Source organism: Schistocerca americana, chromosome 5 (assembly GCF_021461395.2).
Source record: "Schistocerca americana isolate TAMUIC-IGC-003095 chromosome 5, iqSchAmer2.1, whole genome shotgun sequence".
Taxonomy (NCBI): domain Eukaryota; kingdom Metazoa; phylum Arthropoda; class Insecta; order Orthoptera; family Acrididae; genus Schistocerca; species Schistocerca americana.
Genome location: NC_060123.1, coordinates 235,273,070 through 235,293,171, shown reverse-complemented (window position 1 = coordinate 235,293,171; position 20,102 = coordinate 235,273,070). Strand labels below are relative to the sequence as shown.

At 40.2% G+C, this 20,102-nt stretch overlaps 1 protein-coding gene across 1 annotated transcript in view; it reads left to right on the top strand.

The window, feature by feature from the left end:
• LOC124615980 (fatty acid synthase-like) overlaps window positions 1-8,157 on the top strand; it is a 394,674-nt gene extending 386,517 nt beyond the window's left edge. Inside the window, exon 35 of the mRNA XM_047144185.1 lies at window positions 7,943-8,157. Within this exon, the coding sequence (XP_047000141.1) occupies window positions 7,943-8,047 (105 nt within the window). The 3' untranslated portion in view covers window positions 8,048-8,157. The remainder of the gene's footprint in view (window positions 1-7,942) is intronic.
• The last annotated feature ends 11,945 nt before the right edge of the window (window positions 8,158-20,102 follow it).

The following is a 20,102-nucleotide window of genomic DNA, read 5'->3' as shown; positions in this document are numbered from 1 at the left end:
CTAGCAACCCCGAACGGCAAGTGTTGGTATTGATAGAGGCCGAAAGGCGTGTTAAGGACCAGAAACTGCCGGGAAGCAGCGTCGAGAGGAAGTTGATGATAAGCTTCTGACAGGTCAATTTTAGAAAAATACTGGCGCCCAGCAAGTTTAGTGAACAGTTCTTCAGGATGGGGCATAGGGTAAGTGTTGATGAGGCATTGAGCATTTACAGTGGCTTTGAAATCGCCACAGAGACGAATATCACAATTTGGCTTAGCAACAACAACGACAGGAGAGGACCACTCACTGGAAGTTACAGGAAGCAAGACCCCTGAAGTAGTAAGACGATCCAACTCCCGTTTTACCCGATCACAAAGGGCCACAGGAAGGGGCAGAGCCCGAAAAAACTTAGGCCGAGCAGTAGGTTTGAGCGTGATATGAGCTTCAAAGTCGTTTGCACGGCCTAACCCAGGAGAAAAAAGGGATGAATATGTCGTCGACAAGGAATCCAGTTGAGCATAAGGAATAGCATCAGAGACAATATTGACAGTCATCTATGGAGAACCCAAAAACACGAAAGGCATCGAAACCAAAAAGATTTTCTGCGTTGCTCTGGTCGACCACAAATATGGGAACAGTGTGAACGACGGATTTGTAAGATACCTCAGCATTAAACTGTCCCAAGAGAGAAATCTTCTGTTCACTGTACGTCCGTAATTGCCTAGTGACAGGTGACATGAGTGGAGAACCCAACTGAAGATACGTCTGAGAATTAATTATAGTAGCAGCAGAACCGGTATCCACTTGCATGCGAACATCTCGACCAAGGGTTTGGACAGTGAGGAATAACTTCCCTGAAAGGGAAGAAGTGCAATTGAAAGACAACACAGAATCAGAATCAGCATCATGTTCATGAATATCATGTATGCGGTCGGATTTGCAAACGGAAGACACATGACCTTTCTTTTTGCAATTGTGACACACAGCCCAACATTGGAGACAATCCTCGCATGAATGTTTCGTAAAACACCGCGGACATGAAGGAAGTTGCCGGGGGTTTTGCTGCAGTTTCTTAGCGGGTTGTTTATGGCTAGGCCGAGGCTGCACGTGGGAGTGCACTGCGGCCACGCGTCGTCAACAGCGCACAGAGGTTGTATTTCCCCGACATCACCCCACACCTCTATTTGCACCCCAATGGCACGAGAAATTTCAAAAGACTGCGCAATGGAGAGAACTTCATCTAGAGTCAGATTCGCCAACTGAAGGGGATGTTGCCAAACTTCTTTGTCGGGCGCCGACCGGATAATAGCATCCCGTACCATGGAATCGGCATAGGATTCTTTGTGAACGTCAGTAACAAATTGACACTTTTGATTCAGGCCGTGAAGTTCAGTAGCCCAAGCGTGATAGGATTGATGTGGCTGTTTTTGACAACGATAAAAGGCAACACGAGAGGCTACCATATGCATTTGCTTTTGAAAATAGACAGACAGAAGTGAGCACATTTCAGCAAAGGACAAAGATGCAGGATCCTTCAAAGGAACCAATTGCGACAACAACCGACACATTTGAGGTGAAATCTAGGAAATGCCATGAAATGCCAAGAAGTGCTGTCGAAGATGTTTTTCATAATCAGACCAGTCTTCTGCCGTCTTGTCGTAAGGAGGAAAAGGAGGTACAGCCAACGACGAGAAACGCCCTGCATTTGACGCCGCGACGAAATAGCGAATCGCTGCTGTGAGAAGCATTTGCTGTTCAAGGAGATTTTGCAATAGTTGCTCGACAGTAGCCATGGAACCCTGTGGGTCAATGGTGAAAAGGAAAAAACCAATACCAGTCCAGGTACAAATAAAATATTTTTAATCAAAATTGTAACTAGCTTTCCATTGATACAGCTGACAACATTTGTTTCACCAAACTGCATTGCCCTCAGAATAGATCTAAATTTTGTAATGTTAATCATTCACATATTCCAAATGGCTGTTCCTAATCCATTCCGTTGTTCTTGAGTGACACTTTTTACCATGGTTCATGAGATTTTGTGTTGTTTGTCTTTTATCAGCTTGTTCCTTCTCCACCTCTCTTTCTAGAAATTTCACTTTTTCTGTGTATTATTCTGCAGTGAGATCCAACAAATCTAATTTGTGTGCATAGTTTGTATTCAGAATTTCCAGTTTCCAAAATTGCTTCTATTAAAAATAGCAATAGGATATTTGATTTCATATTCTTCCGACATTTTGTTGTTTCAGACTTGTGAATCAGAAATACAAAACTGCTTACACAATAGTTATGTTCTAAACTAAACTTCCAGCTATTTACTTTCCATCTCTGGGCTGATAACATATTGAGAAAACTGTTTTCAAGTGTGGTTTCCAGCAAGAAACATTGAAGTTGAACTGATTTATTCACTGGAAAAATATATAGAGCACAATATCTGACACATGGATACATGTCAGATACCATGTAGTAGCCATGTTTATTTTTTGCAGGGAATGAATGAGGTCAACTTAAATGTTTCTTGCTTGCAACCACACTCTGGAAACAATTTTCTCAAGAGACAGGAGTGTATATAGGGACTGTAACTCTCAAGTTTAGACCAATACTTTCCCAAGAACTGAACAGGCATGTACCTAGCAGAACAGTTCATAAAGGGGAAACCTTTCATAGTATATGTCCACTGCAAAGAAACTTCTAAAAAACAGTGATTACTGCACAACGGATGTAAAATGGAGCATAAAGTTATATATAAAGAGATGTTCAATAAAAAGCATTTGTCTTCCAGACAGGCAATAAACAGAACCTTCTACGACTACCATAGAAAAGTCTTATCAAAAGAAAGACCTTGTAAAAAATATATATATACACACACAAACTTTATTTTCTGTGGGGGCTTGGTAACCAGCTACAATGGGGCGGCTGGGATGATTGGGTTTGTGAATTTTAGGAAGAAGGTAGAGGGCAGGGGTGCAGGGTGTCGGTGGGGTCAGGAGGTTGATGTAGTCAGGTGAAAGGTTTTGTAGGGGGCCTAAGGTTCTGAGGATTCCTTGAAGCTCTGCCTGGACATCAGGAATGGGATTACCTTGGCAAACTTTGTATGTAGTGTTGTATGAAAGCTGACGCAGTCCCTCAGCCACATACTCCCGACGATCAAGTACCACGGTCGTGGAACCCTTTTCTGCCGGAAGAATGACGATGGATCGGTCAGCCTTCAGATCACGGATAGCTTGGGCTTCAGCAGTGGTGATGTTGGGAGTAGGATTAAGGTTTTTTTAAGAAGGATTGACAGGCAAGGCTGGAAGTGAGAAATTCCTGGAAGGTTTGGAGAGGGTGATTTTGAGGAAGAGGAGGTGGGTCCCGCTGTGACGGAGGACGGAACTGTTCCAGGCAGGGTTCAATTTGGATAGTGTCTTGAGGAGTTGGATCATTAGGTGTATAATTAGGATCATTTTTCTTCATGGCAAAGTGATATTTCCAGCAGAGAGTACGAGTGTAGGACAGTAAATCTTTGACGAGGGCTGTTTGGTTGAATTTGGGAGTAGGGCTGAAGGTGAGGCCTTTGGATAGGACAGAGGTTTTGGATTGGGAGAGAGGTTTGGAGGAAAGGTTAACTACTTAATTGGGATGTTGTGGTTCCAGATTGTGTTGACTAGAATTTTGAGGTGTTGGGGGGAGTGGAGCTGGAAGTGGGAGATTGAGTAGATGGGAGAGACTGGGTCTGTGTGCAATGAGAGTAGGTTGAGGTTTGTTGGAAAGGTTGTGGAGGGTGAGTGAGTTGCCTTTCTGGAGGTGGGAAACCAGGAGATTGGATAGTTTTTTGAGGTGGAGGGTGGCATGCTGTTCTAATTTGTGATTGTCCTGTAGGAGGATGCTCTGAACAGCCAGTGTGGATGTGGGAGAGGAAAGATTGAGGACTTTTGTTAAGGATAGGAGTTGACGGGTGTGTTCATTGGCTGAGTTGATGTGTAGGTGAAGGATTAGGTGGGTGAGGGCAATGGATTGTTCAGTTTGGAACTGGTATAGGGATTGATGGAAAGAAGGGTTACAGCCAGAGATGGGAACTTTAAGTGTGAGGCCTTTGGGGGTAATGCCAAATGTCAGACAAGCCTGAGTAAATAAAATATGGGAGCATAATCTGGCTAGGGAGAAGGCATGTTTGCGGAGGGAATGTTAATAAAATTTAATGGGGTCGATGTGGGGATGTTGTGAGGGTGGCATGGTATTAGAAGGTGGAAAGTGTAACATGAGGCTGAAATGAAAATAAAAATATATGGGGAGAGATAAAGGTGAACTAGAAAGCAACTGGAGATCTGGTGTGAAAAAAGTCGAAAAAGTGTTGGTTAAAGCTGAGCTATGTTGATCCTGTGGTGAACTTGGGTTGGTAAACAATGATGTTCGCAGAGGTTATGTGCTTGTGTTGCCGCCTGAACACGTTAAAGGGTGGAGAAATTTGGGAAAATTTCGAAAAAACTGCGTGTAAATGTATTAAAAAGAGTGGTTTTGTGGTGGCAGATTATGAAAATGCGGCTGACAATTGTCTGTCGAAGAAATAATGACGTTAAAACCTGTGGGAAGCGGCTAAAAATGATCAGTGACGTGGGAAAAACAAAATTGAAATAAAGCAAAAGTTATTAGAACTAGCCGAAATGATTATTTAATAGGTGAAAGGAACTGTTTGTGAACTGGAAACGCTGGATTTTATAGCGGCGGTAGTTTTGAAAGTGGAAAAAAATTTTTTTTGTTTATGGTTTGGAAGTGGGCTACATATTATTGAGTATATATAGGCGGGATAAAATTGTATGGTAGATTATGGTAAAAAGGAGAAGGTGAATACAAAGTGAAACTACTAGCAAAAACAGAAAGAGAAAGTAAGATGACAGAAAAGATTTTGAGATGCAACAGTGTCAATAACAAACATAATTGTTGGGTTCAAATTAATGATATGAATATAACAGAGGGAAACATTCCACGTGGGAAAAATGTATCTAAAAACAAAGATGATGTGACTTACCAAACGAAAGAAAGCGCTTTCGTTTGGTAAGTCACATCATCTTTGTTTTTAGATATATTTTTCCCACGTGGAATGTTTCCCTCTGTTATATATATAAGAAATTTTGGTCATAAGTAAAGACTTTTGTGTCACCAAAGCTAGTGCCCAAACACTCATGGCTCACACAGGAACTGAAAATTAAGTGTAACAAAGCAAAAGCAGGAACTGTATTCAAATGTCCTTTTATGAAGGGCAGTCAAGAAATACTGCTCTAGTTTAATTAGCTCATCACTGGAAAGATAAGTGACAGTGACCACAGCGGCTAATGGAATCTCTTTCAACTGTATGAAATTTGCTGCTGAGTTAGCCACTATCTTAGCTCCAGAATATTATAGATTTCTTGAACATAAATCTGTGCTCAGTGGCTAGAAGAAATGACAGATCACTTTCATCTACTAGAAGGGCAACAGCCATAAAAACTATTATCTGCTATCCAGCACCATTGACGTGCATCTTTTGTAGAGTTTTAGAACATATTTTGAGTCCAAGATGAGGACTCTCAACCCACCCTGAATTCCAAAACATCAGTCATGCAAAATCCAACTCCCACTTTTCTCGCATGATGTCCTCAGATCTATGAATTAAGGCAGTCACATGTAAAGGTACTGGTTCTTTCCACATCTCCAGGTGTACTTTTCATGGATTGGCTCAAACATGCTTCTCATGATTTTCTGTTTCAATATCAACATCAAATATCATTCATCTTTTTTGTGTGCTTAACATTTCTGTCCCACCTGAAAAACACTGATACTATAACTGCATTATAGGCCTTAATTTGGTTGTAAGTGACATGTTTTTCTTGTGATATTATCTGATTTTGACCAAAATAAGGGTTAGACACATTGACATTACATTGATTAATTTCTTGGTTTAGGTTATTATACCCATTGAACAAGGTGTTTAAAAATTTCCACTCTGGCTATGTTTCATATTCTTACCAGTAATGGAGCATTATTAGGGGTTTCTCTGGATACACCTATCACTTCAGTCTTCTCTGTACTAATCCTTTGCCCAGTCTTTCTGGAATTCTTTGCTAAGTCTCCTACAGTTTCTGCCATGTCTTCCTCTGATTCTGCTACAGTTGCAATGTTGTCTGCATATCCCAGTAACTGTGTCCTTCCATTTAGCTTCACCCATTTTCCTTCTCTTTTCATTTCATGAATTACTTTCTCCAGGATCAAAATAAAAAGCATCAATGAAATGACATCACCTTGTCTCATATATTCCTGATGTGGAATTCCTTGGCAGCCCCCCTGGTTTTTCACCTTGGCTTTCGTCTCTGTTGTATACATCTGCATCAAGTTAATTAACTTCCTTGGTATGGCAAACTTCCTGAGGATGTTATATATATTTAATCTGTGTATAGTATAATAAGCCTTTTAGAAATCTACTAATGTTACCAGGAAGTGATGCTTCAATTCCCAGAACTTTTACCAGACTTGGGTCATGGTGAAAATTTGACTTATGGTTGGTCTTCTTGCCCAAAAATCTACCTGTTCCTCTCTGACAGTATCTTCAGCAAAAGTCTTCAGCTTTTCAAGAATTATTAATTATAAAACTTTGTGTAGTATGCTTAGCAGAGAAATACCTCTACAATTACTGATCCGTTTCTGCAATGGGAAAATTGTATCTGACTTCCACTTTTTTGCCTTTCGTCCAGTCTCCATACATCATGTATGAGATTGGATCTCTCTTTCTGAAGTGTTCACTTACTGCCTTCAACATTTCTGCCGCTATCCTATCTTCTCCTGGTGCATTATTATTCTTCAGTTTCTTAATTGCTCTGTTTACATCCTGCTGAGTCACTTCAATTTCTTCTTCCTCTATACTCTCTGCAATTCTTCCTTTTGGGAAAACATTTTCAGGATCTTCAGCGTTCAGCATCTTTTCAGTCTGTCCAGAACTCTTTCCTTGTCCATTTGCATATATCCATTGTTATCATTAATAACTAGCACCTCATTTCTTTGACTTCAGGCACATCACAGATAAAAGTTCATATTATATATTAGTAACCTGATGGACAATGTTAACAGTAACATCAGACATTTAACAGATGATACAGTTATCTATAATAAAATACTAGCTGCAAAAAGCTGCACAAATATCCAGTCAAATCTTGATAAGATTCAGTGATACAAAGATCGTCAACCTGCTTCATATGTTCAGAAATGGTAAACTGTGCATTTCACGAGATGCACAAAACATATTATCCCATGACTAAATACTAGTGGTTACAATTGGAACCAGTAAACACACGTAAGCACCTAGGTGTAATAGTTTGTAGGGATATGAAATCGAATTACCACACAGACTCATCTAAAGGTAAAGTACATAACAGTCAGTGGTAGGATAATGAGAAAATGGGGAAATGCAGCCACTCTAGAAACAATATGGTATACGAAACAGTTGTGTTACCCATTCTAGAATATCATTCAAAACTAATACCAAATAGGACTAACAGGAGATATTGAATATACACAAAGAGTAGTGGCACTAATGGTCACAGGTTTGCCTGAGTCACAGAAGAGTGCCATCGATATGCTGAACATCTTAAATTTTCTATGACTTGCTAGTCTTTTGTTAAACTATACCTTGAATTTTTACACATCCACAACAGTTCTACCTCTTTATGGAAATTATGAAACATAGTGAAAAAATTGATTTTATGTTTCCTGCCCACATCTTGGATTTAATTATTTTCTGCAACCCTTACATCACACATTTACTACAAAAAGGAACTCTTTGCTCTAGAACCTTGTGACTCTTTTAGCTTTTGTAGATATCTATCTGTAGGAGGTTTTTATCTTTCTTTATTTGATTCTAGTTTCACTTTGGGCTACAGTGCAAAAGTAATATATTGTCAATAATATTTGATTTACATATTAAGAATTTCATGTTTTCCATTTATTTTTGCAGCTTTGCAAGGAGAACCTCAGAATTTACCCTGTCGGGAAGGACTATGAAACCATGGTGAAAAGCAAAGATGTTGCAAGACTAGTAAATTTCACACCAATTATTTAAAAATGCCCAGAACAAGATGTATTTATGTACTTAACAAATGAACTTTAAGTAAATACTTGGAATTCCATTCTCTGAATTTCATAAATGTGAATAAAACTTATTTTATTATACCTGTTTAGTTGTACTGATTCCATTTTCACTCTGCTACATTAATTGTCTTGATACTGTTATTAGTTAAACAGTTGGTAGAGTCCAAAATCATTATGAAATGTACATACTATGAGAGAAAAAAATCTGGCACATGGCCATAGTTATAATTTTTTAGTGAAAACAAAATGTAAAATAATAGATTTCAAAATAACAACTGTTGTCTAAACATAATGATAATGGATTCAAGAACCTAAGTAACAAACTATGTGAGGAAAGGCAACTACCCATTTGCAGCTGACTGATGGTGTGCATATACACAAATATAATAGCTCAGAAAATAGCACTCTCTCTCAGAGAAGCTACCACCATTTGACCATTTGAGTTGTCTAACTACATATATACTCTAAGAACTAAGATGATGTAACGAAAGCATTGGTATGTTGATAGACACACAAACAAACACACACACAAAATTCAAGCTTTCGCAACCAACGGTTGCTACATCAGGAAAGAGGGAAGGAGAGGGAAAGACGAATGGATGTGGGTTTTAAGGGAGAGGGTAAGGAGTCATTCCAATCCCGGGAGCGGAAAGACTTACCTACCTATTATTGAAAACCACCTGCCCCCCCCCCCCCCCCCCCCCCCCTCCATCTCCTCCTTCCTTTCTCCCCTGCATTCCAGTACTTCCCTCATTCCTCCTGCACTGCTAATCTTCACCATCCCTCCTTAAACGAGTACATTCCAGCAACCTGTCATAAATATTGTCACCATACTTTTGACAAAGAACACACATATATGTAAAGGATATGTCTGCTTGTGTCTGTTATGTGCGGATGGATATGTGTGTGTGTGTGTGTGTGTGTGTGTGCGCGCGCGCGCACGCGCGCGCGAGTGTATACCTGTCCTTTTTTTCCCATAAGTGTGAATGTGGGAGATGCTCCACTTAATATTTACGAAAAATATGAGATAAGGCTCAGTTTAGAGGGGCACTTGCCTCCAGCACTCTGCACTTCCCCTGCAGTGTGCCAACTGCCTGTTTGCAACCTCTACCATTATTGCTCTCCCCACACTTGCCCTACCAACTACAAATTTACCAGCCATGTTATTCTGTGCTCACTCTACAATGGCAAGTGTCCTCTGCCATAAGCTTGACAGTGGTTTGCAGAGTATGGATACAGAAATCACCCCTGGTGTGCAGGATACGACCAGGTATGCGACAGTGATGGACTCAAATTCTACATTAAATTAGTTGAATAGGTGACAAAATCCTAGTATGAGTAATTAAAAATAGGATTTTAGATAGGATAAACCTGATCTGAGGGGATGGCAAGAGACAGTGACAGCTGTGGTGAAGGATGTGATTGAATTTTTCGAGGTGTGGTTGATACAGGATGACTAGTTCACAGTGGCAATGGATTTATTGATGTCAAAGGAAGAAATAGTGAGAAATATCTGCTGGCTGGGGTGGCCGAGAGGGTCTAGGCACCACAGTCTGGAACCGTGTGACTGCTACAGTCACAGGTTCGAATCCTGCCTCGGGCATGGATGTTAGGTTAGTTAGGTTTAAATAGTTCGAAGTTCTAGGGGACTGATGAACTCAGAAGTTAAGTTCCATAGTGCTCAGAGCCATTTGAACTTTTTTTTTTTTGAGAAATATCTGTAGCTTGCCCTACTGGAAACAAGTCATACAGACCAACAACAAAAAATATTTTTTATTATTATGATTTGCTAAGTAATAGCTTAATCAAATTTTTTTTGTCACTAATCTGACATCAATTATCATGTGCAGTTTTTCACAATGTGACTTTGTTATACACCTGAAAATTATCAAACATGTAATTGGATTGAAAAGCAATTTAACACAGAAGAAAAAACTGCAACTAGCCATACTTTTTAAATGAATGATTTATTTCAGCCCAACTAGTTTTAGGACTGGGTTGATCATCAGAAAGCAGTAAAGATCTCTTTTACAAATTTCACCTCTTTGTCTTGAAGAGAGGTTTCTCTTTATACATTACAGCACAGGGGTCTCCAGGTTTCTCTTTATACATTACAGCAGTGATATGCATCATTCAGATGTGACGTGCTGAAAATAAAATAAGATAGCTATTTGTCAGCAATGCTTCTCCCTTTTTCAGTTATACCTGTTCCCCTAATCTCTTAAAAAAATGTAAGTATCTTTTTTAAATGATATACTGAAATACATTTAAATTGTGAATAACATTTGATTTTGGATTCTTCAGTTTCTTCCAGCATATTTCTTGCTTGAACAGTCCATGGGTATACTCCCGGTCCATAGTGTCCAACAGGCACAATATTTTGGAGATCATACATGTGGCTGTCGTCAGGTGTGTTGACGAACTGAGCTCCTGAGGGTGGGCGGCCATCTTAAATTCCCTCCCCCTTTGAGGTGTTCTCTCTGCAGTCTGAGGCTGTGGCCACAGGTTGGCAATCACTGAGACACTGGCGTCAGCATCTGTGGTGGCATCGGTGTAATTGCCTCATCCGACCTGGTTGCTCATTCATTTTCTTTGCTGAGCTACTTTTTAATTAGACTCAGTGTTGGTTCCCATGCCTGGCTGAGGTTATCTGCAATCTAGGTTGATGAACCCATCCCTGGTATGAATTTCAATAGCCTCTCTAATGACGCTGTCCCAGTATTCAGATGTCTGTGCCAAGACCCTGCTATGTTGGTAGTCCATTTTGTGATTTTCGGACAAACAACGCTCTGCGACCGCCAACTTGTTGGGGTGCCAAAGTCAAGTGTGCCTCTGATGTCCTCAACAACAATTTCGATTCTGCGTACTGTCTTTCCAATATAAGTCTTCCCACACTGACACAGAATCTGGTATATGCTGGCCTTCTGCAAACCGAGATTGTCTTTGACCCTTCCACATAATGCTCATGCCTTATTGGGTGGACAAAAGACTGTTCCTACTTGGTGTTTCCACAATATTCATCCTACTTTCCCCGATAGTGTGCCAGTATACGGTATATAGGCAGCGGCTATCCCTTCCTCCACAACTTCTTCCATCTCCCTACGCTGCACTGTAGAGACTGGGCGGAGACCGCATCTGATCTGCCATTCCGAGTACCCATTTTTCTGGAATACAGTTTTGAGGTGTTCCAGCTCATGAGGTAGACTCTCTGCATTAGAGATGGTGTGCGCCTTGTTCACCAGTGTTTTTAGCAGCCCATTCCTCTGCGAAGGGTGGTGGCAGCTATCCACATGCAAATACAGGTTGGTGTGCATTTTCTTCCTGTATACCCCGTGGCCCAGGGTGCCATCCGCTCTTCATTTGACCATGACATCCAGGAATAGTAATCTTCTTTCTGCTTTGGTCCCCATAGTGAATTTGATGTTCGGATGTAGGAAGTTCAGGTGTGTAAGGAAGTCTAGAAGCTTGTCCCTTGCATGGGGCCAGATCATGAACATGTCATCCAGATAATTGAGAAAACAAGTAGGTTTTCATTATGATAATGCCAAAGCTTCCTCCTCGAAGTACTGCATATAGTTATTCTGTTTGTTCATAGTACCTCCATTAAATAGAAGATAAGTGGAGGTCAGAATGTGTCTGAAAAGGTCAGTCGTCTTCTCGTCAAATTTCGGTGCAATAAGCACAACTGACTCTTGAAGAGGTACCCTGGTAAATAATGAAACAATGTCAAAACTCACCAGGACATTTCATTCTTTCAGCTTGAAGTTGTCAAGAAGATTTATGAAATCCACAGAATTACGAACTTGATGAGGGCATTTACCCACATAATGGCTTAGTAATTCTGCTGGCCAAATACCTGGTGGAAGAGGTCGCAGACAAAGATATAGCCACTGCCTGTGTACCATATACTGGCGCACTATCAGGGAAAATAGGACGAATATTGAGGAAACACTGAGTAGGAACTGTCTTTTGCCACCCAATAAAGCACGAGAATTATTGGGAAGTGTCAAAGACAATCTCAGTTTGCGGAAGGCTGGCATATACCAGATTCTGCGTCAGTGTGGGAAGACTTATATTGGACAGACAGTGCAAACCATCGAAGACAGTTTCCGAGAACATCAGAGGCACACTTGACTTGGGTATCCCAACAAGTAGGCAGTCGCAGAGCACTGTTTGTCCGAAAATCACAAAATAGACTACCAGCACAGGAGGGTCTTGGCACAGACATCTAAATAATGGGACAGTGTTGTTAGAGGGGCTATCGAAATTCATACCAGGGTCGGACTCATCAACTGAGACTGTGGCTATAAACTGAGCAAGACATGGGAACCAGCAATGAGACTAATTAAAAAGACGCTCAGCAAAGAAAACGAATGAGCTGACATGGCAATTACACCGATGCCACCACAGAAGCTGGCGCCAGCATCTCAGTGACTGGCAATGCACGGTCGCAGGCACGGACTGCGGGTAAGTGCCTCGCAGGGGGAGGGAATTTAAGATGGCCGTCCGCTGTCAGGAGCTCTGTTTGTTATCGCACCTGACAATGGTGACATGTCTGATTGCCGAAATACTGTGTCCATTGGACACTATGCACCAGCAGTACACCTGTGGACTGTTCGAGCAATATTTGATTTGGTTTAATGATGACCAAATATTGTGTAAGAAACTGAAAAGCCATTGAAACTGTTACAGCTTACAAACTGGCACATAATTTGATGAAATATTTTGCTTCAAAATACACACATTTATAAAAGGTGATTACTTTTTGAGAATTTATAGCACATTAGAAAATTTAGTGTATGCAGTTTTCACATTGAACTTATTGTGTTAAGCTGTACTCTGAGTATTAAATACATTACTTTTGTCTCAAATCAAAAATCTAAACACACTTTATTTAAATAGGTACTGACACTACCATCAGATTCTGCATTTTGTAACACTGAAAAAATATATAAACCTGGAAATCTGCTTTTAGAAAAAGGTGGACATTATACTGTAAGTCTGAATTAAATTTACAAAACACCTGGTGAGGTCAACTTCCTTGCACTGTTAAAAACAGAAATGCTAAATTATACTTTTATGATTATTGCTCATTCCAGAGAAGTAGAAATATAATATGAAAATTACAAACTTATGTTTTGTATTCAGCATAAACTTTATCTTTTATTGGTGATCTGTGTTAAGAGCTTGAAATGTAAGGATTACATTATTTTAATAGCAGTGCGCCAGTTTTGCCACAGAAAATGAAAGAGATCAGAAACTTGGTTGGTGTAGTAGATGCACACGTGTATATAAAAGGTGCTGATATGATGTTGCTCAATACTAGTGTCAATTGGATACAGTTGGTAAAACATGTGGGCAAAGAAGCTTAAGGGATTCCAGTGTACTGTTAAAAAGGACAGCTGGCTCATTATTTCTGACAATTGATTCCATTTTATCATTAACTGCAAAGATGGTACTATGAGCCTGCAGAAGACAACTACACAGTTTCAATGCCTTCAACAACAAAGCTAAGTGTTCCATACTTGCAATCTACCAGAGTCAGCACTGCTGAACTCAGATGTGATGACAGGTGCTAATTCCAAATAAGATAATGACATAAGATCAAATTGCTGCCTTGAACAGGATGCATTTGTGCAGTGTGTAATGGATACCATTCTCTGTTGCAGAACAGTTTTGAGATAAGTGACAAACATAGAAAAAAAGAAGCATATCACCTAGTAATGACAAAACAAAAATACTTGCTAAATGTTCAGTGTTGTTGTTGTTGTTGTGGTCCTCAGTCCTGAGACTGGCTTGATGCAGCTCTCCATGCTACTCTATCCTGTGCAAGTTTATTCATCTCCCAGTACCTACTGCAGCCTACATCCATCTGAATCTGCTGAGTGTATTCATCTCTTGGTCTCCCTCTACGATTTTTACCCTCCATGCTGCCCTCCAATATTAAATGGGTGATCCCTCGATGTCTCAGAACATGTCCTACCAACCGATCCGTTCTTCTAGTCAAGTTGTGCCACAAGCTCCTCTTTTCCCCAATTCTATTCAATACCTCCTCATTAGTTATGTGATCAACCCATCTAATCTTCAGCATTCTTCTGTAGCACCACATTTCGAAAGCTTCTATTCTCTTCTTGTCTAAGCTATTTATCGTCCACGTTTCAGTTCCATACATGGCTACACTCCATACAAATACTTTCAGAAACGACTTCCTGACATTTAAATCTATACTCGATGTTAACAAATTTTTCTTCTTTAAAAACACTTTCCTTGCCATTGCCACTCTACATTTTATATCCTCTCTACTTCGACCATCATCAGTTATTTTGCTCCCCAAATGGTAATGTGTCAAAATATACAGTGCCGCAAGAACAAAGTGTTGGATTTAGAACCAGCTTTAAACAATTTTACTGATGTCTCGTGTATTTGTTTATCTGAACACTGGTGCAAGGAAAGTGAGTCTTATAAACAAAAGCATATTTAAATTATCATTGTGTTACTGCCACCATTTCTATAAAAATGACAAACTACACATTTTACAGAAAACCAAGATTACAATTTAAAGCAAAAACAGAAGTGAGCCATCTAAATAGTGAGAAACATTTTGAATCATTTGCCATAGTGATAAAAACTGAGGACAAGAATAAAAAGCTAATTGTCTTATCAATATATACATTGAAGAGCCAAAGAAACTGATACACCTGCCTAATATCATGTAGGGCCCCCCATCAACATACAGAAGTGCCACAGCACAACATGGCATGGACTCAACTAATGTCTGAAGTAATGCTGGAGCGAATTTACTCCATGAATTGTTCAGGGCTGTCCATAGATCCATTAGAGTACAAGGGAGTGGAGAGCTTTTCTGAAGAGCACACTGCAAGGCATCCCAGATATGTTCAATAATGTTCATGTCTGGGACGTTTGGTGGCCAGCAGAAGTGTTTAAAATCAAAAGAGTGTTCCCCGAGCCACTCTGTAGCAATTCTGGTCATGTGGGGCGTCGCATTGTCCTGCCTAAGTCTGTTGGAATACACAACAGACATGAATGGATGCAGGTGATCAGACAGGATGCTTACGTATCTATCACCTATCAGTCGTATGTAGACATATCAGGGGTCTCATATCACTCCAATGGCACATACTCCATAGCATTATAGAGCCTCCACCAGCTTGAGCAGTCCCCTGTTGACATGCACTGTCCATGATTCATTAGATTTTCTCCATAGCCTTACACTTCCATCTGCATGATACAATTTGAAACGAGACTTGTCCGACCAGGCAACATGTTTTCAGTCATCAACAATTCATTGTCAGTGTTGACGGGACCAGGTGAGGCATAAAGCTTTGTGTCATGCACTCATCAATGATACATGAGTTAGCCTTCAACTCTGAAAGCCCATATTGATGACGTTTTGTCAAATGGTTTGCACACTGACACTTGTTGATGGCCCACCATTGAAACCTGCAGCAATCTGTGGAAGGGATGCATTTCTGTCATGTTGAACAATTCTCTTCAGTTGTTGTTGGTTCCATTTCACAGGATCTTTTTCCAGCTACAGTGATGTCAGAGATTTGGATGTTTTACCAGATTCCTGATATTCACAGTACACTTGTGAATTGGTCATATGGGAAAATCCCCACTTTATCACTACCTTGGAGATTCTGTATCACATCACTCGTACGCCAACTATAACACCACATTCAGACTCACTTAAATCTTCATAACCTGCCATTGTAGCAGCAGTAACCAATGTAACAACTTGCCAGACACTTTTTGTCTTATACAGGCATTGCCAATGGCAGCACTGTATTCTGCCTGTTTACATATCTCTGTATTTGAATATTCATGCCTATGCCAATTTCTTCGGAACTTCAGTATAGATCACTAGAGGGCGATTAAAACATGTTTTTTAAAAAGCTGGAGACAGCATTAAGTACTTTAATAATAATGAAGTGAAATTATTTTTATATGGGGATTTTAAAATTAACATACTGAATGAAGTTGAAGAAGAGTGACAGCCTCTCAGTACCCTTAACAGCTTTCACATGTAACCACTCTTTGTGAACTTCAGTAGAATAACAGACTTTTCATCTTCCCTATTAGATAATATCTTTACAAACATGGAAAATAGAGTCACTGCGGTACCAAACATGAATTGTGGACTTTCAGATCACTACATACTCATCACACATATAAATTCTAATATTTCCAAGGTAATAAAATGTAAGTGGGATTATAAAAGTCACTTCTGCACAGGAAAAGTAAATACTTTTGTTCAGATGTAAGCAAAGGAAAACTGGAAAAATGTATTTTCAAAAACAGTAACTGATGACTCAGACAATGCTTTTTCTAGTACTTTCATGTCTATATTTGAGATGTGTTTTCCAAAAAAGCTTACAAAAATCAGTGGCATGCCAAAGGACAACAGGCAGTGGATATCACGTGCTGTCAGGGTATCTAGTCAAACTCTAAAATATCTAAGTCAAAGCAAAAATGACAAAAAGTATAAACACTTCACCAACTTTGTTAAGATGTGTAAGAACATTTATAGGTAGGTGATTAAAAAAACTAAAACAATGCACAATGACAAAGTAATTTTATGGTCAGAAAACACATCAAAAGCTGTTTGGAATGTAATAAAAAAAGAAATAAACAAAAATGATGTTGTGTTACTCAGAAATCTTACCCTTGCAAGTTACATAAATGTCTACTTCATAAATTCTCCAGCCAACCTGTGTAAAAATTACCTTAGGAATAGTGGAACTCCTGTTCCAAAAGACCAATGTGTCAATTGAATGCTGCTATACCCCACAAATAAACCAGAAGTTATAAGAATAATAACAACAATGAGAAATAAAATGTCTCCAGGGATTGACAAAGTATCTGGTTCAGTCATAGTAAAATGTGCTAGTATCATATCAGAAAAGTTCTCCCAGATCTCTTCTAAAAATTCAATCTCTTGTCTGTAAACCAGCATGGTTTTTTGCAACTGATTGAGCAAAGAATCAGCTACTTCCCACCTCATTGAAAATATTGCAACAGAACTAGGCAGACACAACAGTGCAACAGGAATAAATTTGGACTTACCTTCTTACTTCTAATTTATGTAAATTATATCAAAATTCCAATCAGTGGTACTCATATAACCCTGTTTGCTGATGCTAAAAATGTTGTAACTGGTGTAAAACAAGACCAGCAACAAGAGTTTTGGAATATTTACAAAACTGATTTGAAATGAACAAATTAACTCTAAATATTTCAAAAACTAATTTCAGTCATTACAGGAAAACAAAGTCACAGAATGTCCTGGACCTCAGAATACAAAAAAAAAAAAAGAAGTGCAGAGAGTAGCTGTCATAAAATTTTTAGGTGTCCATACAGATGAAAATTTAGATCAGAAAGCCCACATCCACTATCTCACTAGAAAGTTAAGTTTTACTTGCTTTGCACTATGTGTAATTAGTAATGTTTCTAGTAAACAGTGTAGCACAACTGTTTATTTTGCTTACATTCAGACAGCTTCTACCTATGGCCTCACTTTCTGCAGTCATAATACTACAAAACTAAAAACCATCTTCACACTAGACAAATGAGCTGTTAGAATAACAACCAACAGTTGAAGGCTAACAGCCTCCATGCAACTATTTCAACAGCTAAATATTGTACCTTTACCATGCCTCTACATACAAAAAAGGGCACTGAAAATTTCAAAAACAACTCAAATTTGCATTCGTATAATACAAGAATGTGCAATGATATCCATGTAAAAAGAGTAAACAAGGCTATTGCACAGAAACAAACATTCAAAGGACCAAAAATGTGTGACGAACTTCCAGTACATGTAAAAGAAATGAAAAAAGTCTACATTTAAGGAAGAAATATTCAAGTTTTTAATGACCATAGATGTAGATGTAGGTGTAAACAACTGTTATTACAGTGTAAACAAAGAGCTTCAACAACCTAGCAGCAAGTAATTATATGTTGAAACTATATGCCTTAGTCAGTGTCAATAGTATTTTCAGTCAAATGTTTGCTATGATCTGAATTAGTATTTTCAACAGAAGTGTTACAACTAAAATTTCTTTTGATTTAAATCTTAACTAAGTTATCCCTCAATCTTTTATGTAATTAATCAAAGTTGTGTACAGTTTTATATATATATATATATATATATATATATATATATATATATATATATAGACACACACACACACACACACACACACACACACACACACTCTCACTCCTGGAAATTGAAAAAAGAACACATTGACACCGGTGTGTCAGACCCACCATACTTGCTCCGGACACTGCGACAGGGCTGTACAAGCAATGATCACACGCACGGCACAGCGGACACACCAGGAACCGCGGTGTTGGCCGTCGAATGGCGCTAGCTGCGCAGCATTTGTGCACCGCCGCCGTCAGTGTCAGCCAGTTTGCCGTGGCATACAGAGCTCCATCGCAGTCTTTAACACTGGTAGCATGCCGCGACAGCGTGGACGTGAACCGTATGCACAGTTGACGGACTTTGAGCGAGGGCATATAGTGGGCATGCGGGAGGCCGGGTGGACGTACCGCCGAATTGCTCAACACGTGGGGCGTGAGGTCTCCACAGTACATCGATGTTGTCGCCAGTGGTCGGCGGAAGGTGCACGTGCCCGTCGACCTGGGACCGGACCGCAGCGACGCACGGATGCACACCAAGACCGTAGGATCCTACGCAGTGCCGTAGGGGACCGCACCGCCACTTCCCAGCAAATTAGGGACACTGTTGCTCCTGGGGTATCGGCGAGGACCATTCGCAACCATCTCCATGAAGCTGGGCTACGGTCCCGCACACCGTTAGGGCGTCTTCCGCTCACGCCCCAACATCGTGCAGCCCGCCTCCAGTGGTGTTGCGATAGGCGTGAATGGAGGGACGAATGGAGACGTATCGTCTTCAGCGATGAGAGTCGCTTCTGCCTTGGTGCCAATGATGGTCGTATGCGTGTTTGGCGCCGTGCAGGTGAGCGCCACAATCTGGACTGCATACGACTGAGGCACACAGGGCCAACACCCGGCATCATGGTGTGGGGAGCGATCTCCTACACTGGCCGTACACCACTGGTGATCGTCGAGGGGACACTGAATAGTGCACGGTACATCCAAACCGTCATCGAACCCATCGTTCTACCATTCCTAGACCGGCAAGGGAACTTGCTGTTCCAACAGGACAATGCACGTCCGCATGTATCCCGTGCCACCCAACGTGCTCTAGAGGGTGTAAGTCAACTACCCTGGCCAGCAAGATCTCCGGATCTGTCCCCCATTGAGCATGTTTGGGACTGGATGAAGCGTCGTCTCACGCGGTCAGCACGTCCAGCAAGAATGCTGGTCCAACTGAGGCGCCAGGTGGAAATGGCATGGCAAGCCGTTCCACAGGACTACATCCAGCATCTCTACGATCGTCTCCATGGGAGAATAGCAGCCTGCATTGCTGAGAAAGGTGGATATACACTGTACTAGTGCCGACATTGTGCATGCTCTGTTGCCTGTGTCTATGTGCCTGTGGTTCTGTCAGTGTGATCATGTGATGTATCTGACCCTAGGAATGTGTCAATAAAGTTTCCCCTTCCTGGGACAATGAATTCACGGTGTTCTTATTTCAATTTCCAGGAGTGTGTGTGTATATATATATATATATATATATATATATATATATATATATATATATATATATCTGATGAAATCCATACAATGTAAACTGTCTCTGGATGGAAAAACTACTACCACTACTACTACTACTACTACTACTACTACTAGTTAATCAGAGCCACGATGGACATTTTCAGATGTGTCGGCAATGACAACAGAATTATGACACACATTGAAGAATAAAGCATAACACATTTAAACACTCTTGTACAAATAATTTATTTTTCAATGCTGTGTTGTGCTTTGTGAAAGTGTAGGAAATATTATTTACAACTACACACATTTAAGGCCAATTCACACTGGCCATCAGGTCACATCACGTCAAAACA